Genomic DNA, 26,163 nt, shown 5'->3' with positions numbered 1-26,163 from the left:
ATTGGTTAGGAAAGAATAATCTGCTAGCATTTTATTTCTTATAAATTCCTCTCTCTTCAATTTCAGCTATTTGGAAAAATTGTGGTCATTAATAGAGTTCTATCCTAAAAAGTGGGTTTAAATATGAATAAGCAAGGTACAGTAAGAATTTTTACAACTGCAAAGTGTGATCTTGCCTCTTAAGTACAAGCTGCTCAGTTATTTCTCTTCCAAAAGAAAATCATTATTGAATGGGAACAGATCATTGACACAGAACAAGAAAATGTAGAAATCAGAACTCTTTATTATAAATATTTCCAGAATATAAACTGATTTTGTATCAAGACTCTTTGAAACTTTTAAAACTATATGTAACCTTAGCTTATTATTATTATAATGTATTTCGTTCTCCACCTTCCAATCTAGAAAATACACTGCAAGTTAGATCTAAAAAGGAAAAAAAAACAGTCTAAATTGTCATAGAGAAAACTAATGAAAAATACCCCACCCAAAACTAAAACAAACCCAATCAAGAAATAGATTCTGCAAAACCTATTAATACTCCAATTTAAAATAAATGACCTCCCAAGGGAAAAATACTTCTACCATCATCGCAGTTTGATGAGTAAAAGCAGAGCCACTGTCATTAAGGGAAATCACATTATATGAGAATGTAAGGATGCTTTTAGAAAATGAGGAAAAGTAATTTCCATGTTGGAGAGTAAGCGTATTAAATACTTTCTGTTCACTTGGCCTGTTGTTAGAAGTTGCAGTACCTGTTCACAGGAAAGAATCGATATGAACATGAACGTCAGAAAACCAGGCCCCTCAACTATTTTTTCAATTTAACCTCAAGAGAACCAACTCAAGAGCTTCAAAATCCAAGGATAGACTGGTCCCAAAGCATTTCCTCCTCTGTCCTCTCTTTACCTTGTTCCTTTTTCTCTTTTCTACGCTTACGTTCCTCTTTCTTAGAGGCTCCATTTCGGCTTTTTTTCTCCTTTCGATTCTTAAGCTTTTCTGTACTGACCCTGACTGTTTCCATCTGTGTTTTGTTTCTTTGGAAGTTCTTGTGTTTATCTAAATCTGTTTCCTCGCAACCTTTTTTTCTCTTATGCTTGGGCCGCTCCTCCTCTGGTTTTTCTCTGCCTTCCTCCGGGTGCTTTTTCCCCTTCTGATGTAGCTGTTTATGATTGGCTGGATGGCCACTGGCACTGTTTTCTGAGGAGAGGTGCTTGTGAACTCCAGATTCTACACTGTATGAGCTACAGTTATATTCTCGCTGACTAAGGTTAAGGGGTTCTCGTTTTTCTGAGAAACAGTCCCTGGTGAATTGACAGTAGCTCAGGGAGTCTAGTCTTAGCCTGCTGTCATGAGCTGGTAGCCACTGAGGTAACCGGTTTTCCACTTTTTGTGAACTAGGGCATGATCTTGGGTAGGTCTGCCCGGTTTCAGATGAGAGTCTTTGATCAAACATTCTATACCTTGGTCGGTAATCAAGCTCTTCTTTGTATCTACAGGTTTCCAAACAGTTGTCTCTCATCTTTCTGAAACAAGTCCTTGGCTCTAAGCCTCTGGCTTTCTGCACTTTGATATAATCTTCAAGTTCATCTTGAAAAGAGTCATATGTCTTCTTTGAATGCTTCATTAGGTTGACAACAAGGGATTCTCTGTAGAGAAGATGGGAGAAAAGTCTTCTTACTAGATTATTTTATTCTGAGTATTTCCTTTGCTCTTGAAGAGAGCTTCAAAAAACAAAGAAGCCCAAACAAATTAAAACCTAATTCAGCATAAAAGTTAAATACCATGACACTGTATGTCAAAAAGGTACATGAGGATAGTCAAATATCTCCTAAGCCACTTACAAGTAGCTTTATCTTTCTCAGAAGTGGGATGAAGAGGGCAGAAAGGAGATGGAATATAGGGTTCTGTTGTATGGCTGAAAATGTAAGACACAGGGATGTGTGGATAAGGACTATAGATCCCTGATAAGTGGCCTGATAAAATGCTCATATATTTTCTAAAGTTCTGATTTAATCAGTTTCTTGTATATTGTTTTCTAAGAGAAGTAATAGAACCATAGAAAACTAACTTAATTTTTAAACTCTTCAGTTTACTCAAACAAAATAAAATAAAGATACATACTTACCTGACTAGAGTACTGTAAGACTTAATAAAAGGATGTTTACAAAATGGTTTGGGAATGCTGGAAATTAGAAATTCAGCTATAAGATGAAACCACTCTTTTGTATAGGGCATGAGAGAAGATGAGGGAACAGAGTTCCATACCTTCTGTATAGGGCTTGAATTTCATTCTGTTACTTCTGATTGGTGAAAAAAGCATTCTAGAATGTCTTTTTGGTTTGTTCTCTATTAAAACACTGGTGGGAGGGTTAAGGGAGGAAATGGAGGTGAAAGCTGAGAGGGGGTCAGATTGATGCAGAGAAAAGTTTCAGAAGAAATATAAAGTAGATACACTAGTTTTTTGTTGGCTTGTTTGATTCTTTTGGTGGGGGTAGCACCATTCCTGATTTCTTTCTTTCCCCTCCCTCAAATCCTGCATAAGTGCAAATATCTTACTACAAGATGATAATGCCCTAGATATTTTTGGCGACATACTCTGTCTCCAAAAATCAGGAGGCTGCATACCCCATGTAGAACAGAACATTTCTTCCCTTTAACAGAAAGAAATAAGCCTGACAACAGCAGTCTAGAGTCACTAATGATCAGCTATCTTTTCTGGAAATTTGAGATTAAAAATAATGTCTAAATGAAGCCTCATTTGGTGAGTCAGAAAATTTAGCTCCTATTCAACTTAAATAGTATAAAAATTCTAACTAGAATAAAATAATGTAACAAATATTTGATTAAATATAGGCAAAAGATTTGAACAGACACTTCAGAAAAGAATATATACAAATGGCCAATGAACACATGAAAAGATAACATTAGTCATCAAGTCAATGTCCATTAAAACCACAATGAGACACCAGTATGAGCGCTCACTAGAATGAGATCAAAAGAATGACATTATCAGTGTTGTTGGTGAGCATGTGGAACAACTAGAATTCTCATACATTGCTGGTTGGCGATGTAAAATGGTACAACCACTAACACACAGCCTGGTAGTTTCTGAGGAAGTTAAACATACGCCTACTGTATGATCTAGTTCTTCCATTCCTAGATATTGCCCCCAAAAGAAAAGAAAGTATATGTCCATACAAGGACTGATACATGAATGTTCATGGCAATTTTATTTGTAATAGCCCCAGAAAGGAAAAAACCAAAATGATGATCAACAGGTAAATGGAACAATCAAACAGTGGTATATCCATACAATGAAATACTATCAGTGATAAAAAGGAATAAACCATCGAAACAGCCAACAATATGGATGAATCTCAAAATAATTATGCTGAGGGAAAGAAACCTGACAGAAGAGTACATAATATATGATTCCATTAAATAAAACTCTAGAAAATGCAAACTTATCTATAGTAACAGTGTTTGCTTGGGGATGAGGCAGGGAGCGGTGGGCGGGATGATTATAAAGGGTACTTTTTGGGGTCTGGATGTATGTTTACTATATTGATCATTTGATGGTATATACATCTGTCAAAACCCATCAAATTGTGTATTTTAAGTATGTACAGTTTACTATATGTTAACTATACCTCTGTAAAGCTGTTTTTACAAAGTCACTAACGAGATTAAAAAGACGTTGATAATCGTTGAAACTGGATGATGGGTATGTGAAGGTTCACTATACTATTTTCTCTACTTTTATGTTTAAAATTTTTTGATACTTCATACCCACATAGATGGCTATAATAAAAAAAGGCAATGATATTAAGTGTTGGCAAGGATATGGAAAAACTAGTAACTTCATTCATTGCTTGTGGGGATGTAAAATGTACAGCTATTCTGAAAAACAGTCTGGACTTCCAGCCCTGTGCCCACAGTTCTGAGCCTACCCAGAGCCAGGTAGATGGTCACCATGAAGTTCAATCCCTTCCTGACCTCAGATGGCAGCAAAAACCCCAAATGCCACTTCCGTGTCTCCTTGCACATGCACGGGAAGATCGTGTCTTCCCCACTCTCCAGGAGCTTTGGGAAAAGTACAACATCTGCTACATGCCCATCCGCAGGGATAATGAGGTCCAGGTGGTTTGAGGACACTATAAAGGTCAACAAATCAGCAAGGTTGTCCAGGTGTTAGAAAGAAATAGGTCATCTACATCAAGCGGGTACAATGGGGGAAGGCTAATGGCACAACTGTCCATGTGGACATTCACCCAAGCAAGGTGGTTATCACCAGGATAAAACTGGACAAAGATCTGAAAAAAATTCTTGAATGCAAAGCCAAATCTCAACAAGGTGGAAAAGAGAAAGGCAAATATAAGGAAGAACTTATTGAGAAAAATGCAGGAATGAATATAATCTGTTGTGCAACCATAGCCTTAACTGTAGATTTTTAGCCTGATTATGTATTCCTTTGAAACTTTTCAAAATGTCTCTTGAATATTTCATTTCCTTCCTGTTTTGTTACTGATATGTGGCTCTGTGAATCTACTTTTGCTGTTTTGATTAATAATTTTATGAATAACCACTGGAAACATTTTCTAATTAAAAAGAAAAAAGAAAAACAGGAATGGCAATTCCTCAAAACGTTAAACACAGTGTTACCTTATTACCCAGCAATTTCACTCCTAGGTATACACCCGAGAGAACTGAAAACCTATGTTCACACAAAAACTTGAACACAAATGTTCACAGCAGCAATATTCATTAACAGCTAAAAAGTAGAAACAACTCAATGTCCATTAACTGCTGAATGGGTAAATAGTGTGCAGTATATTCATACAATGGAATATTACTCAGCAATAAAAAGAATGAAGTGCTGATACATGGTACAACATGGATGAACCCTGAAGGCATGATAGGTGAGAAAAGTCAGTCCCCACAGTCCACAAATCATGCAGAGATCAATAAAGAGGTGAATGGAAACTTACCCTTCTCAGGCTGAGAACTTGGTGAAGAAATCTGATCATAGTCACCCATTAATTTCTTCAGTTTTCTAGCATGGATTTTCCCACATGGTGAGACTGTGCAACAACCAGGGAGCTAAAAAACACGATGCAGAGATCCCCAAATCGATTTTGTCTAATACTCTATTCCCAGTCATCTGAAACCAAGTGAAATCTTGTTATAAAGATTAAATAGTTCAGGGCGCCTGGGTGGCTCAGTTGGTTAAGCGACTGCCTTCGGCTCAGGTCATGATCCTGGAGTCCCAGGATCGAGTCCCGCATCGGGCTCCCTGCTCGGCTTCTCCCTCTGACCCTCCCCCCTCTCATGTGTTCTCTCTCATTCTCTCTCTCTCAAATAAATAAATAAATAAAATCTTTAAAAAAAAAAAGATTAAATAGTTCAAAGTTTAGAATTATACCATCAACAGAGATTCACCAACTGAAAATTCACAAATCCATCTCCAATTTCTTATCATTTTACTTCCTGTAAGTCTGAAAGTTAGGCTAACTCTTTGAGCATATATTTTACCCCAGAAAAATAAATAATATTTTGTTTTAGAACAAAGTGACCTCAAATTTCCACCTCTAAATTTGCAGATAGCATTCATGATTTTTAATATATTTAGTCTGAACTAAGAGTTTAAGAATAGAGTTTTGCTTGCTTTCAAATAAAAGTCAGCTTCGTAGAAATAATTCTTTGATCTAGAAGATCTCTATTTTCAACCTACCTCATAATGTGAAATCCTTTGCAATTCAAACTATATCCCTACTCCCCATACTCCTTTTACAAAGGGTAACTATAAAAGTTGAATATTTGTTCATTCAACGTGGTATCTATGAATAAAATAAAGGGAGGTAAGATAGAAGATCATATTAAACATTTAAGGTAATATTTTCAATCTTTAAATAGATATCATTTCATATACCATCTCATATTTTAATTTCCTGAGTGCCTGCAAGGCTATATACTAGCTTTTTGCTAATTAGAATGAAATTTCAGTATGAAAACATTTAGTAAGTCTTTAGTGTTTACTTTGGTAATATATGTTTATTCAGTCCAGAAAATACCATTCTAAAAGAGAAGTTACTGGGTCACCAGTAGGAGTCTGGACTTTATTGAAAGATTGGGCTAAGAAATCTGGCCTTGGCATTTTTGTGTTTTATAGCAGACAATTTCAAGACATGCAGTTTATTTTAGGATAGTCTCTGATTCTAGCTATATCCCTAATGTTATCTGGGAATCACACAGACTAACCACAAACCATCTTTACCTGTGGTGGGCAAGAGTCCTCCATAGTTGGTACAAACATGATCACAAGCAAGGCTCACTAAACAAGGTTCAGATAAGCCACTCAAAACTATAGTCATATTCAGGGGAGGGGGTGGGTGGATGGGTTAGCCTGGTGGTGGGTATTGAGGAGGGCACATTCTGCATGGAGCACTGGGTGTTATGCACAAACAATGAATCATGGAACACTTCATCTAAAATTAATGATATAATGTATGAGGATTAACATAAGAATTAAAAAAACCCTATAGTCCTATTCACATATTAATTTCCAGAACTTTTGTTCAAAGCATTTCTCACCAGAATAAATAATCTATACCAAAATGACCACATTTACACTTTAGGTCTATACTACTATCTAAGTTACTAACAGTTGAAATTTATTTCATGGAAATTCACTAGTTTATAAAAATGATACCAATCATGGAACATCAGAATTTTACTTCCTATGCAGCCATTTAAATGAATGAGTTGGAACTACATGTACTGTCGTGGAGAAATGTCCATGATACATTAAGGGGGAAAAATGATGTAGAAGTCTGTCTACCTATTTACCTATCTATTGATCAATCTAAAATCCAATTTTAGTGTAAAAACACTTAACATATAGAACCAAAAAACTAATTATATTCATATATGTTTATTGTAAGGAGGAGTTAAAGGAGGGGGCCTGCAACCCATTTACTTCCTTTCCTGGGGCCGGGGGGAGAGGGAAGAAGGTAGGTGACTTCTGGACCTCTAAAGAGACGAATGATACTAGCTAGGAGAAAGGGAACTGGGACGCCTGGGTGGCTCAGTCGGTTAAGCGTCTGCCTTCAGCTCAGGTCATGATCCCAGGGTCCTGGGATCGAGTCCCGCATCGGGCTCCCTGCTCCGCGGGGAGCCTGCTTCTCCCTCTGCCTCTGCCTCTCTCTCTCTCTCATGAATAAATAAATAAAATATTTAAAAAAAAAAAGAAAGGGAACTTATTTTTGACATGCCCTTAGCAGGATGTCCCTGGCTAAGGATTATCCGTAGTAAATAAATTCAGGATCTATGAGGCATAAACTAGGAAGTATAAAATGGAGATGGTTCATAACTTAAATACTCCCACTGGGAGAGGTGACCCTCACTTAGAAACCTCATCTATTATTTTGGGTCAGAGATGCATGACCAGTGTAGGAAAACATGGTTTGAGGAGCCATCTTTCATGTCCTAGATATCTCTGCTTCTTTAGAGTTGCGTGATTGATTGTATCCTTGAAATACTTAAACTTGAAACTAGGTAATATTACTGATTTGTGTTAGTCTGATTTGACAGTCTGATCTTGCATATTACAATATCCATAGGAAAAAATCAGAAAAGATATACACTAAACTTAATGGGGATTGGGAAATGGGCTTAGGAAAGGAGTAATAGACAATATTTAACATTTTGCTCTCTGCACATGTCTATATTGTTTTAATTTCTGCAAAAAGCATTACTTTGTAATTAAAAACTCCATAAAAATTTGATTTAAAGGTTCTACAGGGTATCTTCAAATTAAGCTTAATTTTCAGTACCAGTATAAAGATTAAAAAGGTTTGCTTAAAAATATTATGAGTTTCGGACGCCTAGGTGGCTCAGTCGTTTAGGCGTCTGCCTTTTGGCTCAGGTCATGTTCCCAGGTTCCTGGGATCGAGCGCTGTGTCAGGCTCCCTGCTCAGAGGGGAGCCTGCTTCTCCCTCTCCCTCTCCCCCTCCCCACTCACTGCTCGCATGCTCTCTCTCAAATAAACAAATAAAATCTTAAAAAAAAAAATTATGAGTTTAAGAACTGTAAGTCAGAAACATTTTTAAAAGGATGATGAATATTTAAAAATATTTATTATATAGAGTATCTCTCTAAATTATTTCTGAATTGTTGTAAGGTATATAACTTAATTACATATGACTCTAAAGTTAAAATGAAGAGCAAGCTATAAAATAGAAAATATTCCCATCTCACATATCAGACCAAGGACTTATATCTAGAATATATAAAGAACTCTTATGACTCAATAAGACAAATTCAAATTCAAATGGGCAAAAGATTTGAACAGAAACCTCAAAAAATAATTTATATATATAAATATGACTTGAAACCCTACATCATCACTGGAAGTCATTAAAATTAATAGGACTGAAAATACCAAATGTTGGTGAGGATGGTGAACAACTGGAATTCTCATACATTACTAGTTAGAATTTAAAATGGTACAATTTACAAAGCAGTTTGATAATTTCTTTAAACATTAAACATCTACCACATGACCCAGCCATTTCACTTGTATTAGTCCAAGAGAAATGAAAACATACATCCATGCAAAGACCTGTACATGAATGTTCATAGCAGATTTATTTGTAATAGCCCAAACCTGAAACAACCTTAATGTCTGCCAATAGGCTAATGGATAAACAAAACATGGTATATCTATACAATATAATTATTCAGCAATAAAAAGAAGCAAAATAGCAATATATACATAACATGGATGAATCTCAAAACCATGCTTAGTGCAAGACACAGGAGTACCTACTGTATGATTCTATATTTGTAAAAAGTTCTAGACATATAAACTAATCTATAGTGATAGAAAGCAGATTAGTGGTTGTTGGGAACAGGGGTAGAAGGTGGGATGGATTATAAAGAGGCCTGAGAAAACTTTTGGTGTTGACAGAAATATTTGGCATTTTGTTTACAATGGTTGCATGGGAGTATACACCTGTCAAAAACTGATTGCCTTACACATTTCAAATATGTGTATATTTTAAGTAAAGTATATCTCAATAAAGTGTACCAGAGGAGCTTAAAGATCTATAACAGATGTTTTGGAAAAAGAAATAATTTTGCCTTAATTTGTTAAACTGGATTTTTTTTTTTTAAGATTTTTTTTATTTATTTATTTGAGAGAGAAGATGAGAGGAGAGAGAGAGCACATGAGAGGGGGGAGGGTCAGAGGGAGAAGCAGACTCCCCGCCGAGCAGGGAGCCCGATGTGGGACTCGATCCTGGGACTCCAGGATCATGACCTGAGCCGAAGGCAGTCGCTTAACCAACTGAGCCACCCAGGCGCCCCTAAACTGGATTTTTAAATGTTGGCTTTGTTTCCAGAAAAATTATCCACCTATCAAAGGCCAATTCACCTATGCAGAACTACTGCCAGTCATATTAGGTCACTTACCTCATTGCTCTTACAAGCCAGACGTAGGGACTCTGGAGTCAGTTCTGGCACTTAATTAGCTGTGTAAGCCTGGTTAAATTCTCAACCTCTCTATGCCTTAAGTTCCTCATCTCTAAAATAGGGATATGATCTATACCTCAAAGAGCCGTTGTGAGCCTTAAGGAAATGAATACATGTAAAATGCTTAGAAGAGTATATGGCGGGCGCCTGGGTGGCTCAGATGGTTAAGCGTCTGCCTTCGCCTCAGGTCATGATCCCAGGGTCCTGGGATCAAGTCCCGCATTGGGCTCCCTACTAGCTGGGGAGCCTGCTTCTCCCTCTGCCTCTGCGTCTGTCTCTCTCTCTCTCTGACTCTCATGAATAAATAAAACACTAAAAAAAAAAAAAAAAAGAAGAGTATATGGCACATGGTAAGTGCTGAATGAATGAGCTACTTTTATTGTTATTCAGGATTTCATCTATTTAACTGACATTGTGAAATGTTCTCCCAACCAATTATTCTAGTAACTACAGAAAGCCAAATAAAGGAAAGATTATGTGTAAACAGAGCAAGAGTACCTGTCAGGAGTACCTAATTTTTATTTCAAGCTAACTCGTGTTTCAGAGGGACTTTTTTAAAAATGAAAACTTAGGGGGCACCTGGGTGGCTCGGTTGGTTAAGCGTCTGACTCTTGACTTCAGCTCAGGTCATAATTTTGGGGTCATGAGATCGAGCTCTGAGTCAGGCTCCCAGCTGCTTGGGATTCTGTTTCTCCCTCTGCCCCTCCCCCTGCTCTCTCTCTCTAAAATAGATACATCTTTATTTTTTCAAAAAGATTTATTTATTTGAGAGAGGGAGAGGGAGCCTGTGAGAGAGCACAAGCAGGGGGAGGGGAGGAGGGAGAAGGAAGCAGACTTTCCACTGAGCAGGGAGGCTGTCTGGGGCTTGATCCTAGGACCCTGGGATCATGACCTGAGCTGAAAGCAGATGCTTCACCAACTGAGCCACCCAGGCACCCCTAAAATAAATAAATTTTTAAAAATAATAATAAAAATGAAATGAAAGTTAGACTTGATCATTGTCTTTTGTGATTGCTCTGATTTTGAACCAATTCTTTGAAGATTTCAGTTCATATTGTGTTAATGTGTGCCATGTATAATACGCAAAAGAGTATGGAGTATCAAGCAGAGACACCCAGGACACTAGCTAATTTTACTATTTATAGGCTGTATTAGGTCCCAAGCAAGAAATAGTTTGTCTTGACCGAAACTCATCTGGAGTATTTTTTAAAGATGTACCTTCTAGTATTTTCAGAACAAATCTAGCAAAATTCTGAAAACTTGAGTTCCTATTTATACTGCACATATACTGCAAGCCTAGTTATAGATGAACACCCACATTGTTCATTTACTTTTTTTTTTTTCATTTACTTTTAGGAAAGATATCATAGTGAAAAGAGCAAGAATATGGAATCTTTTATTTTGGAGAAATGAAACTGTGTAGGCTATTCAATAGCTGGAGAAGGCTTGGTCTTTTTTATTTCAGTAAAAATATGTAAAGCCATTGTGAAAGTTAAATAAAAACATTATATATCAACTATTATGTTAAATATGAAACACGAGTAATATGAGTTACTCATAATTCAAAACTGCCTAAAAGAGCTTCATATCTTAATAAAAAACTAAGAACAACTCTACTTTAATTCTAGAATTGTCAGAGAATTTGTTACATTCCAACCACCCATTTACAAATTGCAAAACTAGAACTTTTGCATTGTATAAAATGTTTTTAGTAAGTCTGTTTGGTGAATAAATCAACCTAAGTGAAAAATCTAAGAAAAAATTTTATGCCCTACAGCACATCATTTGTGTTGTGGGGTGGCATTTAAACATCATACAGCATGGTCTTAAAAAAAGTTTATTAAATACCTCTGAAGAAAAAATGGGCAGAGTAAGAATGTTAATCTGGTTAGTTTTAGCTCAATTCTTCCCCTTTAAAAAATACACCAAATAAATGGCATAGTCTTATACTTTTAAATCTAATTCACTGAGAAGCATTAGGAGATGTTTTATATTTTTCCATTATTTGCATCTTTCTCTCAGAGATGTAGCCTCTGTATTCCATTAAAGCTATCTGAAAGTATTTTGTTTTTTTGATGCAGTAGTAAATAGTATTTTTTAAAATCTAAACTTACTAAACGTTTGTTGCTAACATTTAGAAATACTGATTTTGTATATGGGCCTTATATTTTACCCCCTTGCTAAACTTATTCTAGTAGCCTTTTCCTAGATTCCTTGCTCTTTCCTACATACATGATCATATCATCTGCAAAGAGAGACAGTTACTTCTCTCCCATCTGAACACCTTTTGTTTTTCTTGTCTGACTGTACTGGCTAGGACCTCCAGTACAATACTGAATAGAAGTGGTGAGAATGGATATCCTTCCCTTGTTCCTGCTCTTGAGTTTTGCAATCTTTTAACATTATTATAATTTCAGGAAAGACTAAGCAGAGCATCCCATTAAGTTTTAGACTAGGTAACTGATCCTGTTGTCTTTGCTCTTTTGTAACTATTTGTTATCTTTGCATGTTTTTATTTCTTTTTACCTATTTAAGTGTTTTTTAGAGATCTTAATTGTAACAGAAATGCAGCCCTTTGGGGAGCCTGGGTGGTGGTGGTGGCTCAGTTGGTTAAGCTCAAGCGTCTGCCTTTGGCTCAGGTCATGATATCCGGATCCTGGGATAGTCCTGGGATCAAGCCCCGAGGCTCCCTGCTCAGCGGGGAGTCTGCTTCTCCCTCTCCCTCTGCCCCTCCCCTTGTTTTCTCTCTCAAATAAATAAATAAAATCTAAAAAAAAAAAAAAGAAATGCAGCCCTGTACCTGTTTGCATCATAAATACTCTTAGCTATGTTGGTTATTAACCTTGCCTTTTCAGGAAATGAGATTAGTATCTGATCTATAAGTTTGCCAAGCTCTAGCTATTTTACACCAATACAACAATCACAAAAATAACTAAGGGTTTACTACTATGGCATATTTCCAATGATAAAATACAAAAGAATTAACAAAATCATTAATTGGGAGTACTTCACATTTAATATAACATTTATGTCTTTATCTAAACTAAGTCTTTGAACATCAATAATCATAAGTACTCTATGGCTAGCTAATTCAAGGATCATGCTCGTGAAGTTAATTTTACTCGGTTCAAGGCAGACATCCTACATCAGAATGCCAGCAAATACACTCCATTTCTTCCAAAGGGTTAGTAAATGTGAATGGGTCTGTAAGAAGCGGGGAGAAACCCCAATGCTCATGTCCTAATATATATTTGATGAATATAGTAGGGGAAATCTTGTTAGTTGTTTTAACATGCTTAGTCAATATTTTTACATATTGACACCTAATAAAGTCAACAAATCTGAAACTCACAAATCATTAATGTCTCTCCAGACATCTTCCTCCCCAACCATTCTATCCAGCTGTCAATATATTTACATGTGGTGCTCTCGTGTGTGTGTGTGTGTGTGTGTGAACTACTCCTGATTATTCCAGGAGTCCTGGCTGATCTACACTTACAACTGCATTTTCTCTAATGTGCTCATCCTGCTATTTCTTACCAGTTTTAGAGGTTGTCAAATAACCTGTCTCCTTCCCACCCCCCATGGAGAATCTGCCTTACACTACTTAGCCCACATTTCCTCTGCAGCCATTTCAGACTCAGAGATGGAAGCTGTGTGTCAGCAATGGCAAAGCAGCCATGCCAGCTCTGGAGCACTCACCTTTACTGTAATTTGAGAGAGAAATAAACTTAAAGAAACCCCAGCATTTTCTCCACTTTTTCTTTTTCTAATTTCACTAACAAACATTAATACTAAGCTCTTTAAAGGGCTATGCCTAATTCATTTGTACGTCCTTGGTACTGAGCAGAGTAACTGGTATATAGCAGGAGCTCAATAAATGTTTTCTGAATAAATGTTAACATGTTAGCTATTAGCTAGATTTTGTCATTTGGATCAAATGACAAAATCTCTGCTTAATATCATGAAAACAAAGGAAAACATTTTTAGGCAATTGCTATGTGAATGGGTTAGATTCAATAAGGAGTCAAAAATGTCCTTTTGTTCCAAAACTGAGTCCGTTTAATTTTTTTTCTTAGAGAGAGGCAAATATGCAAGAATTGTTTGTTGTGGTTTTGTTTTACTGATTCTTCAGGAATATCATTACCAGGTGAAAAATTTTTTAACGGTCAAAAATACTTGAGAAACATCACTGAATGAATTACAGTGTCCTGGAAAATCTTATGACAACTTCACCATAAATTCTATGTATATTTCTTTTCATATAAGTCTGGTAACGTGGTATTTCTTTGTTTTTTTTTTGTGATTGAGTTTACTTTCTCAATTTCCTACTTGTAATCTTACACCTTGTATATATTCCCTGCTTGCCAATATTTAATCCTCCTCTTAGAAGTGTTACAGCTATAGGTGAAAATGGATAGAAGAGGTTCTTCAAAGCAGTTTTAATGGTCCTATCAGGATCTTGAATGTGACTGGAATTTTAGTAACTGGATGCATGATAATTCTTTCATACATTTTACATGAATCTCCTTAGTCTTTTTAGAAAAAAAAAATACTGGGTAAGTAATTAAGCAACACTCCCCTCGCCCCCCCACTTCTTGTTTATGAACTCTCTTGATTGGCAATTACTTAAGTCTTTTACAAATATCTCAACTAGGGGTGCCTGGATGGCTCAGTCGGTTGAGCGTCTGCCTTCAGCTCAGGTCATGATCCCAGGGTCCTGGTATTGAGTCCCGCATTGGGCTCTGAGCCTGCTTCTCCCTCTGCCTGCCATTCCCCCTGCTTGGGCTCTCTCACTCTGACAAATAAATAAAAACTTAAAAAAACCCCACAAATATCTCAACTAAAAATATATTGACTCAGGGTGCCTGGGTGGCTCAGTCATTAAGTGGCTGCCTTCTGCTCAGGTCATGATCCCGCAGTCCTGGGATCGAGCCCTGTGTCAGGCTCCCTGCTCAGAGGGGAGCCTGCTTCTCCCTCTCCCTCTGCCTGCTGCTCCCCCTACTTGTGCGCGCTCTGTCAAATAAATAAAATAAAATCTTTAAAAAAATATATATTGACTCCTATCATTGTTTTAAATAGTATAATATACCAATATTGGCCATTTGTTAGGTAGCAGTTAACTGAACAGTTAATGAAGGATATTTACCCAAAATAAAGTGACAAGAGGTAATCTCTTAGGTAACGAATTATATCTTTTCAAATCCTAGTGAATGGTCTGTATTTCATCATCTTTTGAATGTCACCGGATAACCATTATAGGTCAAAGTTTCATGTTTTAGAACTGCTGTTCTAGTACACAGCCAATCCATGGAAAGAACATCAATAAGGACCTGTAAAGTCAGTTCATAATTTTAATGCTGTCAAGGACCTCAGAGTTCGGTTGGTGTAGAGGTCCTCAACCTTGACACTACTGACATCTTGGGTAGGAGAATCCTTTGTTGGGGTAGCCCTGTCCATTCTAGGATGTTTGCCAGCATCTCTGCCCTACATCAAATAGATGCCAAGTAGCACCTGTGCTCACCATGCCCTTTCTTGCCCAGTGGTGGAAACCCAAAAATGTCTCCAGAAACTGCCAAATGTCCTCTGGGGTGGGGGTGTAAATAATCCCTGGTTGAGAACCACTCAATTGGGCTAATCCAATTTTCCCTCCCCACAGACAACAAAACTCAAAAAAGAAATTTGGGACTTTGAGTTTGAAAGAAAAGTTTGGGACTTACTCAGGTCCTACTGCTAGTGGACAAACTAACACTACAATCTATTACTTCTTAAGATTCCTATTACAGTATTCTCATTATACCATCTTGAAGTTGCAAAGAAAGGTTACTGCTAGCATTGTGTGAACTGACACTGTATAAAGTCTTAAGTAATTGCACACATTCAAAGTCATCACACACACAAACAAAAAATGTCATCTGGCAAAAAACTGTTTTTCCATGAGAAACTGTTTCCAAATCTTCCTGTGATCTGGATGTAAGAGCCAAATTGTAGTCTTGACACCTATAAACTGCTCAGGCTTACTTGTTGGTGACAGGCAGTAAGTCTGGTATGAAAACAAATAAATCCAGATTTTATTTTTTTTCTCAGAACAATGATAACCTAGGCTGACTGAAGACACTAAATCTAGTCTTCCAAAGGTTGCCTTTACTAAGAGACCTTTAACAGAACATCATTTGGTTGCATTGACTAATTCCATTTTTAGTGTATGGAATTTATATAAGGTGCTTACAGAAATGTTTTAAGAAATGTGTACTTTTTTTTTTTTTACTACTTTGCCATTCCTCCAAAGTGAAATATGTAAAATAGCACAGAAAAATGGAAAATATCACGAAAAGAGGGTGAAAACGAAGTTATTTTCATTAGGTTATTATATTTATTAATGTCTCTCCAGAAAAAAGGAACCTAAATTATTCTACAATATTTTGGCTTCCACCATCTTTCACTCTGGAGACAAAAAAGCAATAGAAGGCAACACAGTAAATACTAAAAATTATGAAACTGAGGTTGGTTGAATGTTTTACTGAGATCTGCAATGTGATCAAGCTCCACCATCTAAAATCATTCCAAAACTGTCTTACAGCCTTACCTCCTAGTTTGGAACAAGCAGGCTGTTCACAGGCATATAGTACTTGTAAGAACTCAAACATCTGTTAAATTGAGATGATCAAGAAATAGCTTTTTGTGTTAGGGGAAACGTGTTGGTGAGAACTGTGACAACTTTGGGCAGAAACCCTCCTTCCAAACTCCTGCACGAAGACTTGCCCAAAGTGTAACATGGCCTCCAGCAGCTTAAGGCGGAATCCCTGGGATGACCCAGTCCCCTTTGGAGCTCCTGCTAGAAAAAGCTCAAAGCTGTCAAAATAGATGTACTGTTTTTAGAGCCAACACCTGATGACAGGCCCCGACCTCTCTTTCTGAGAGTGTTTAACTAAAAAGGGCTTTGGATTGTGAATCCTCCCGGTCTCTGAGACGGATGTGTACCTCCTACAACTCAGGAGCCTTCTCAAAGGCTTCTCAAAGACCTGGAAGCCATTCCTCTCAAGTGTAATCATCAGGAAGGATAAGCCTAGGTCTCCCAGCGGCTGTGGGAGGATCGATCCTGACTTCCCTACTTGCCAGCACGCAGACACAGCTGGCGTAACAGCATCCACAAGGCACAACCCTTTGTAATTTCTCACCTCCCTGACTCTTCTTGAACTCCCCCTCTCCTCCAGTCCCTCATTTCCCCTTTAAACTCCCAGCCAGCTCTGAGCAAATCCGAATGGAGCTCAGCTCTTTCCCCTACTGTCGGTAGTTTCTGAATAAAATCTGTCACCGCTCTCACTAACGTCCGCTTTGCTGTCTTGACACTGGTAGATCCGTACTGAACTCAGACCACTAACAAGAGAGCCCTATAAATCTTAGAAGCTGTTTTACAGGGTGCTACCCTCAGAAAAACCTAGAAAAACTCTCCACTCAAAACTCTCGCCCCTCTCCTCTCCCTCAGGGCCCCCGCAGTTCTAAGTTCCCGGGCTCCTTCCTACACTCGACCAAGTCCTAACTCCGCTTCTGCCTAAGTACCCGCTTTCCCGGATGTGGAATTCGCACCCAGCCGAGGTTTCCTCGCTCGCACGTCACCGGCCCTTTCCTTATCTCGGAGCTTCCTCATCAATCCCGCTTCCCTTTCCCTGACAGTCCCAGGGCCCCCAGGCTTCTGCCTGGCCACCTCTCTGCCCCCTCAATCCTTAGCTTCTTCAGCGTGCTGAGGCTCCCTCTCCCCTCCACGCTCCACCTGGGGACCGTGGCGCCTCTTTGCAGGGGCGGCGGGTGGTGAGGGGGGCCGACGGACTCCGGCCCCGACCCGGTCGGCCATGGCGCACATTCGGGGCGCGCCCAGCCGTCCCTGGGCCGCGGAGTTGAGGGGCTGAAGACGGGGCCGCCCCCGCCGCCGGGGCGGGAACTCACCTTCTCTGAGGCAGGGGCGGGCGTCTACAACTACTGTTCCCCCTCCCCGCCAACGCCGCCGGCCGGGGAATAGGCCGGGGTGGAGGTGGCGGAGAGGCAGGGACAGCCGCTGCCGCCACCGCCGCCTCCGCCGCCGAGCAGGCGGGGTGAGAGGAGGAGGCGGAGACCCGGCTTCCTGAGGGGAAGTCTCCGCCACCAACGCCGGCTGACTGGATGGGGCCGGCGCCATGGCGGCAACGCGCGCTACTGCGCGTGCGCGGGTCGCCCCGCTTCCACAGAGGCCCTTTAGCTCCGCCCCTGCGTGCCCCGCCCCCCCCCCCCCCCCCCCCCGCGTCTTTTCCGGGGCTCGAGCCCTTCGGTGCTGCTGTTCTCCCAGATGCTTTCCCCTCGTCGTTCGAGGGAAGGGAGAACGCGTGCGGCCGCTCGCCCGGGGTGAGTGAATCTAAAAGCGACTGAGTAAGAAAAAGTCTGGAAACCTCTGGATTCTGCCTCCATAGTATCTGAGAAATACGTCATCTCCTTTATCTGTTCATCTTTTCTTTGTTAGGGTCTTTAATGTAGAGAGTTAGAGTAAGCAGAAGCCTTAGTCATGATAACGTTGTCACATTGGTCCATAAATGACCTTTTGTCTCCCCTCCTTCAGTATATGCGTATGTTTAAACACACATACACAACCTCACCTCATCTCATTCCCCATCTCCCAAAGAATCAATATCCTGACTTGTAGTCCTTATTTCCTTTCATATATATATATCTTTCTCACACACATGTGTAGCAAAATGAAGTTTATTTTTGAATTTCCTAAGATTTATATCTTCCTCTATGCAGTATGCTGGAACTTGTTTCACTCAACACTTGGAGGATTATCCAAGCTGTTGCATATAGGTGTTATTTATTTGTCTCACTGCTGTACAATATTCCACCCATTTTCCTGTTGATGGGCAAGTCTCCTGGTATGCTTTGCAAAAATTTCTCTTGAGTAGACTCTCCTTTCCTGCCACACTGCCATTGCTTAGTTTCAGGTGCTCATCATCTCTTGGTAGAATCATGGCAACAGATGCCTCACTTACCCTTCTGACTTCACCAGTCCAATCTACTCTTAAAAAATTACTACTGCCAGAGCATTCTATCCAGAAGTCATTCCTGGCTCTCCATAGTCTGTTGAAGAAAGTCAAAGACAAGTACTCCTGGGCTTCTGTGCACCTTGATCTCATTATCTTCCTACTGCTGTAACCTCCCCACCCTGCTTTCACTAAGATTTAGCAACATTAAACCTTTACTGATTACTATAAATACCAAACTGTTGCATGACTCAGTTTATTGTATATGCTGCTCCTTCTTTTGAAATGCCTTCTCCCTACTTCCTAATGAACTCCTCCCTCCAGAAGTAAGTTGTATCCTGAATTCAGCATTTCTCATTCCTACTCATTTCTTAATGCTTTTGTTATGTATGTATCTATCCCTAAATAACATGAAGTATTACTTTGCATGATTTAAAACTTTACATAAATGTTATTATACATACTGTTTATTCCCCTGCAACTTACTTTTTTCACTTATCATTATGTTTTGATACTCAGATATGCTGAGATGTGAGGTTCTAATTCATTCACCTTCACAGCTCTGTAACATTTCATTGCATGAATACACACACCGTGAGCTATCCATTCTTCTATTGAGAGACATTGAACTTGTTTCCCATTTTTGCTTTTATAATAGTGCTGCCTTAATGTTCTTATGTAGTCTTCTTGTGCACACATGTGAGAGTTTCTCTGGGGTTTATACTTAACAGATGCTGCTGCTTTTTAACTAGAAGCCTCAATAATACCCACTTTGAAGGGTATTATGAAAACCATGAGGTAATGTTAATAAAGCACAATTTCAGACATTCAAACATTTATTGTTAGAAAACTTTCAAATGTATATGAAACACTGGGACATAAAGGCAATAGTCTGGTGCTCGAATGGTAAACAGAATATGTGTGCTTCTATAGCTCCTACGATACCCAGCCTATCGTAGCATCTGCACATCGTGCTCTTTCTTTACCTCCACATCTCTGTTCATGCTGCTATGTCCTTGGGGCTAAAATGGTCACCTCTAGCTCTGGTTCTCTCCCTGCCTTCTTATCTTTGTCGGCTACTTTTCTGAAGCCTTCCCTGACTTCTCAGGCTGCCCTGGATATCCTTTCCCCTTTGCGCCTATATCTCTCTCACCATCTTTACATGCTCTTCCATAATCGTCTCTAAATGGTCAATGTCTTCTTAAAGACAGGGCTCACATTTTATTCATCTTGTTTCGGGTCACTGAGCACAGTGCCTGATACATGTGCCAATAAACGCATGTGGAATAAGCAAATTTAGGAATTCTTGGGAAGAAAGAAGTTTGCAGCCAAGGATTTCTTGGGGCCAAAGGAAGAGGGATGGAAGCAAGCATGTTATTTTATTAAGAACACAGAGCCCAGAGTTTGAAGTTTTGCCAGTGATGTAGTTATACAGGATATAATGGACTATTAAGGAGGGAGCCTGCCCCTGTCATTCTGGAATGTGAGTACTAGAGGTGCACATCTAGCATATTTTCTTTGATTCTGTCACTCATAGTGATTACAAAATAAATGAGTGAATCAGCCAGTGAATTCACTTGAAAGTAATGAGCAGCTCCTGGCTAATTTAATGTTGCTAGGCATTAAGTTATTATTAGTTTAAAACAGGCATTGGCAAACATTGTCTGTAAAAGGCCAGATAGTAAATGTTTTCAGCTTTGTGGGCCATATGGTCTTTGTTGCAAGTATTCAACTTCGCTGTTAGAGTGTGAAAGCAGCCATAGAAAATATGTAAACAGATGAGTATGGCTGTTTTTTTCTTTTTAAGTAGGCTTCACGCTCAATGTGGAGCTCGAACTCACTACCCCAAGATCAAGAGTGCCATGCTCCACTGACTGAGCCAGCCAGGCGCCCCTAGTATGACTGTTTTTTAATAAAATTTTATTTATGGTCACTGAAATTTAACTTTGATATAATTTTCATGTGTCACAACATACTCTTATTTTGACTTTTTCCCTCAGCTATTAAAGAAGGTACAAACCATTCTTAGTTCAAGGTCTCAAAGAAAACTTGTTGACCCCTGGCTGAAATGAACCTTAACTCCAGGTACAAAGGAGGTAGAATCCAGTGCTGTTCTTTTACTAAATAAATCTTTCAATTCTCTTGATTTGCCACTAGATGGTGTTCCCTTGTAGGTGTGTGGCCCAGAGAGCTGGTCTTTCCAATAGCAAGAATGATTGGAGTTTTTCCGTAGAGTATGGTAAATGAGCCACTGCCATGTTAATGCGGGCATACAAACTGTCCCAGTGTTTCAAAACCATTCCTTTGGGTTTCATTTATGTCTCCACCTTCACACTTACTTGTACATATTCCCTCTATTGCAGCATATCCAACTGAAGGGAACACGACCACTCTCAAATTTTCTGAGATTATTTGCTCAAGGGCTCAGGAGGAAAATAATGTGAATACAGGCTATGGCTAAAGATCTGGGGGTTGCAACTTGGAATCTGGGAACAGCTGCTACCCAAGATACAGGTTAACAAGTGGAACTTATATTCAGAGGATACTTGAAGCCCAAGTGTTGATACACTTAAAACTCCAAAATAGCCCCCATTCTTGGCCTCTTCATGTCACCTTCTTCTACCCTTAAGGTGCATGACAGGACCTGACATTACCCTGGCCCCACACCTTCTGCAGGTTTCCTCACACCTTTTTAGGGTGTGGGAATACTTGATAGCCATAGTGATAATCTTGGCACGTATGTGTGGCCTGAGGTGCAAGGGAAGTTCAGCTGAAATAGAGGTAAATAGAACCATAATAGTTATTCCTGTCATCCTCTTGTCTGAAATCTCCCAGCTCAGATCTCTCTCCCAGACTAGGAGTCCTCTGGCTTGAGCTGTCTCATTTTTCTCCCTTTGTAACCACCCTTCTTTATCCAGACACACAAAAGAAAGAGACTGGATGGCTATGAAAATCATTAACAATGGAAAGATCTTCCATCTTCTTGGAGCAGAAAAGGGCTCGACAGAAACATGACTTTCAAGGTCTGTGAAGCTCAAGTCTGTCATATGGTTATGTCTACTCTGGCTCCGAGTTTGATCTCTCGGGAAACATCAAATAAATCTGTTTTTTCCATACCTCAATATATGACGTTGAAGAAAACTCTTATGTTCTTTCTGAATCTTTTCTGCTAAGCATCTCCAGTAGGGCAATAAGAAATCCTTCTAAAACTCTAGATGGGTTTTTCCTGATAATGAAGACCAGCAGTTCTCATGAAGGCAGTCCTACCACTTAGGGGGCATTTTAGAAATATGTGGTGGGGGGGGACTTTTGGTTGTGCAGTGCTGCTGGCCTGTTGTGCGCAGGACTGGGGTCACAAAGAAGGGTTTGGATCCCAGTGGGAAAAAAAAACTGGAGGGGGGAAGGTGAGCGAAAATTTTTATATAGGATTTAGGTTGATGGGCAGTGCAACAGGGCCACGTGCCCCCTTCCGTGTCACCAGCCTAATAACTAGAGCCAACATCCCCTAGCTCACTGATCCTGGCCAGAAATGCAGGATATCCTCTGAAGCAAGAACAGCCTTATGCATTGAAGATTCTTTGCCTGGCCCCTCACAATCTCAAATATACAGATGTACATTTTAGGCAGGTGAAACTTTGTTTATAATTATCAGAGTCTAGAATTCTGTTTTATATGTAACCATAGAGTCTTTTTAATATATGCTAAATCTTCCAGGAATGCAGCCTCTTGTTAACTGAAGGATTGTGTTTCCTTCCGTTCAGAACTTGACTAATAGTCATTCACCGTTTCAGAAGAATCATGTCACAGACAACAGTGCCCTGTGTGGTATTTGTATCTCCAAAATCAATCTACATTTTTAGCTGTCACTATCACAGCGATTCTGCATGGAGGCGCAAACATCTGACTACTTTATCATGTTTTCTACTGCAGTTGTGCCCAGTATACGTAGTGAGTTCATTGATATATTTAATTTACCATGAATATATATTTTTTTATTATAAGCAAACTTTCATTTTATTTCTCCCTTATTAGGTTAGGGAAATATTTTAGTCCATTCAGGCTACAATAACAAAATACCACAGACTGGGTAGCTTATAAACAACAGAAATTTATTTCTTACAGTTCTGGAAGCTGGAAGTCTGAGACCAGGGCACCAGCACGGTTGGGTGAAGACTATCTTCCAGGTTGTTTGTAGTCCTCACATAACAGAAGGGCCTAGGGACCTCTCTGGAGCTTCTTATTCATGAGGGCTCCACGTTCATGATTTAAGCACCTCCTAAAGGCCGCACCTACTAAGACCATTACCTTAGAGGGTGAGGACTTCCAACATTTTGCAATTTGGGATGGGGGTGGAGGGGAGTGAGATACACAAACATTCAGACTACAGGATTAATAATTTATATTTTTTAGGTATAAGAGCTAGTAAACTATATTATGTATGCCATTTCATTTCAGAGTAGCAAAAGGGATGTTATATAATATTTACTAGAATGTGAAATGATAATATTTTATATGTTTGTTTCCTGTTGTTGCCATAACAAATTACTTGGTGGCTTAAAATAACATAAATTTATTATCTTACAAGTTGTGGTCAAAAGTCAGAAATGGGATTCACTGGGTTTAAATCAAGGTGTCATCAGGGCTGTTCTCCTTCTAGAGGTTCTAGGGGGAGAAGCTGTTCCCTTGCCTTTTCCACTTTCTAGAGACCACCTGCATTTCTTGGTTCATGGCCCATCCCTCCATCTTCAAAGCCAGCAGTATAGTATCTTCAAATGTCTGTCTGACTCTGACCTTCTTGCTTTAATTGTTACATCTCCTTCTCTGACTCTGACCCCCTGCCATCCTCTTATAAGGATTCTTAGGATTCCATTGGGCCCACCTGGATAATCCAGGATAATCTCCCTCTCTCAAGATCATTAATCACATTTGCAAAGTTCCTTTTGTCATGTAAGGTAACATATTCCTGGGTCTAGGGAGTAGGACCTGGACATCTTTGGGGGGGTCTTTATTCTGTCTGTCATACTTTTTTTTTAAGATTTTATTTATTTGTCAGAGAGAGAGAGCACAAAGCTGAGGAAGCTGTAGGCAGAGGAAGCAGGCTTCCTGCTAAGCAAGGAGTCCAATGTGAAACTCGATCCTAGGACCCTGGGATCATGACCTGAGGCGAAGGCAGATACTTAACTGGCTGAGCCTCCCAGGCATCCCTATCACACTTTAATACTTGTTCTGATAAGGTTGAGACTCATAGATATAACTAAAGCATTAGGCTTGACCTTCTGACTTGGGGCAGCTAGATTTCTTTCTTGACCTTGGCTGGGGCTGAACCTGTTCCAGGGCTAGAGTGTCTCGAGAACCACCTAATCCCTCCCAGGCTGAGCCACTGGCTCCTGAGGGAAGACCGGTTGCTGCAAGGCCCTGAGTTGCCAGGCAGTGTGGGTCCAGGTATTCATTTGAAGCTAACCTGGATTGAAGAGCTCCTTTTAATTCTTTTTTTTTTTTTTTTTTCCATTGGGAGCATGTATTACTCTTTGGGGCACCCAACTTAAATTTTATTTAATTAATTGTTCTTAAAAAATTGTTTTATTTTTATTTTATTTTTTTAAATTGAAGAGGCATTGACATGCAATGTTATATTAGTTTTAGGCGTACAACGAAGTGATTTGACAACTCTATACGTTATGCTATGCTCGCAAGTGTACTTACCATCAGTCACCATACAGAGCTATTACAATACCATTGACGATATTCCCTGTGCTGTACCTTTCATCCCTTTGACTTATTCATTCCATAACTGGAATCCTATATCTCCCCTTCCCCTTTTGCCCATCCCCCGACCCCTCTCCCCTCTGGCAGCCACCAGTGTGTTCTCTGTATTTGTGGGTCTGTTTCAGCTTTGTTTGGTTGTTTTGTTTTTTAGATTCCATAGTAGGTGAAATCATATGGTATTTGCCTTTTCAACTTTAATAACAGCTGTCTGGCAATTAAGAAGAGTGGCATTTAGGGGCACCTGGCTGGCTCAGTAGGTAGAACATGTGACTCTTGATCTCGGGGTCGTGAATTCAAGCCCCACATTGGGTGTAGAGTTTACTTAAAGAAAAAAAAAAAAGAAAAGTGACATTTAGGTCAATGGACATTTTAGAATTGCCCCTCCAATGTCCCCATTCCTGGGAAAGAAGAAAGACAGAGCATGTTGGTATTTTCCTGGCAGCAGACACATGTTTAAGGGAGATTTGATAAAAAGATAGAAATGAGGGTTTTCATTTTCAAAGCCTGCCTCCTCTCCATAATACAGCCTGCATCCAGCACACCTGCATCATCAGGGAGCTCCCAGACCTCTATGCCCTGGGTGGGGGTGCTGTGGGAACCCCAGGTAGTACTGCAGAAGAGGGATGCCCCTTGCAGTCTAAATAATCCTGTTATGTATATACCAAGGGGGTCAGTTTGGCATCTGCTGTATTCTGCAAACAGTCTGCCTTTGGGGGAGGAGGGAGGAGGGACAAGGGGCCCATCACACTTGAGAAAGTATAAGCCTGACAGCTGAAGGTTCCCAGAGCAGCAAGCATCACCTCTCCTCTTGGACAATTTCAGCTGTCTGCTTTGGATTGACAGAGGCATCTGGCTGCTAAAAATATCCTACTGACGAAGTGCTCCCTATTCCAACTAAAGCTGAGCACAACTGCCATCCAGGACTGAACTTCTTCTTGCAAAGGAACTTTTCAAAGTTTTCAGGCCCAATTCGAGAGGCACACCAGCCCATGGTCATTTCTGCCTTGTCAGCTTTGCTGGGTGATGAATAAGACCCTTGTCAGATCACTGTCTTCTCGTCTGCCCCATTCCCACCTCCAGGAAACGTGATAGAGGGGGAGATGAGGGCCCAGTGGCTGAGAGGGGGTAGGGAAAGGGGAGGGGCTTGTCCATTTATAGGCTTGCTCTTTGGGATGCTGAAGGTGCTGAAATAGCAAGGACAAGGGACGTGGCTCAGTGTGAAATATCCACGGAGCTGCCTGAAGGACTCTGAGATGACAGTAGGGAGAATGGAGAACGTGGAGGTCTTCACTTCTGAGGGCAAGGGCAGGGGTCTGAAGGCCACTAAGGAGTTCTGGGCTTCGGATGTCATCTTCGCCGAGCGGGCTTATGCTGCAGTGGTTTTTGACAGGTATGGAATGTGGGGTGTTGCTGCCTTTTCTCTGTTGGTGTGGCTCTAAAATCTTTTGCTCTCAAAATCATCAGGGAAAGGGATAGAATCCTTGTGATCATTTTTAACAAAATGGCACTTCTGACAGCTGCTTTCTGGCATCACTTTTTCTGGAAAGAGTCATTGCTAGTGTGATTTGTTCTGGTCCCTAGGAGGGTTGTAAAGGTGAGGAAAGGCTTTGGGGCATTTTCTCACAGTACTGTTGAACTTGCCTGAGTGGGTGTGCTGTGTGTGGGGAGGGCAATGGGAAGGGGAATGGAAAGGTGGGTGTGGTGCTATAGGAAACAATTTCTTACAGAAGCCTCCATGTTTTTAGCTTCTTGAGTATAATCAATATTTTAGAGCAGAAAGTATTTGCAGAGACTTTAAAAAAGCAATTGTAAATACACAAGTAACACTGGAATCCATCTACATTTGAAAAATTAGAAT

General features: G+C 39.8%; 2 protein-coding genes and 1 pseudogene across 7 annotated transcripts in view; 2 read left to right on the top strand and 1 right to left on the bottom strand.

The window, feature by feature from the left end:
- Positions 1-265: 265 nt before the first annotated feature.
- KRCC1 (lysine rich coiled-coil 1) lies at positions 266-17,642 on the bottom strand. Of its 3 annotated transcripts, XM_054509730.2 has the most exons (4): positions 17,479-17,642; positions 5,735-5,840; positions 4,992-5,103; positions 266-1,649 (listed from the first exon to the last, which is right to left on the bottom strand). In XM_054509730.2, exon 4 carries the CDS (start codon positions 1,625-1,627, stop codon positions 854-856), a length of 774 nt encoding a protein of 257 aa, XP_054365705.1. In that variant the 5' UTR covers positions 1,628-1,649; positions 4,992-5,103; positions 5,735-5,840; positions 17,479-17,642; the 3' UTR covers positions 266-853. The 3 variants fall into 3 exon arrangements, with proteins under 3 accessions (XP_054365705.1, XP_064428298.1, XP_045740543.1); XM_064572228.1 differs by lacking the exon at positions 5,735-5,840 and having other exon boundaries at positions 4,992-5,164; XM_045884587.3 differs by lacking the exon at positions 5,735-5,840.
- LOC123851083 (ribosomal protein uL24-like) lies at positions 3,977-4,457 on the top strand (annotated as a pseudogene).
- A 176-nt stretch (positions 17,643-17,818) lies between the features above and the next one.
- SMYD1 (SET and MYND domain containing 1) overlaps positions 17,819-26,163 on the top strand; it is a 47,261-nt gene continuing 38,916 nt past the window's right edge. For 2 of the 4 annotated variants that reach the window (XM_045884586.3, XM_045884585.3), the window contains exon 1: positions 25,477-25,695. In XM_045884586.3, the coding sequence (XP_045740542.2) occupies positions 25,559-25,695 (137 nt within the window). In that variant the 5' untranslated portion in view covers positions 25,477-25,558. Of the gene's footprint in view, positions 17,911-25,476; positions 25,696-26,163 lie in introns of those variants that run through there. The other 2 variants (XM_064572227.1, XM_054509729.2) reach the window with 2 other exon arrangements.

This window comes from Mirounga angustirostris, unplaced genomic scaffold (assembly GCF_029215605.1).
Source record: "Mirounga angustirostris isolate CCGP_5_RB_7025 unplaced genomic scaffold, mMirAng1.0.hap1 SCAF_10, whole genome shotgun sequence".
Classification (NCBI taxonomy): domain Eukaryota; kingdom Metazoa; phylum Chordata; class Mammalia; order Carnivora; family Phocidae; genus Mirounga; species Mirounga angustirostris.
Note: the sequence above shows the minus strand (reverse complement) of the source record. Positions and strands in the feature narration are given on the sequence as shown.

Coding starts and splice junctions, on each gene's coding strand:
- KRCC1 (XM_054509730.2), bottom strand. CDS start 1,627: ATGAAGCATTCAAAGAAGACATATGACTCTTTTCAAGATGAACTTGAA.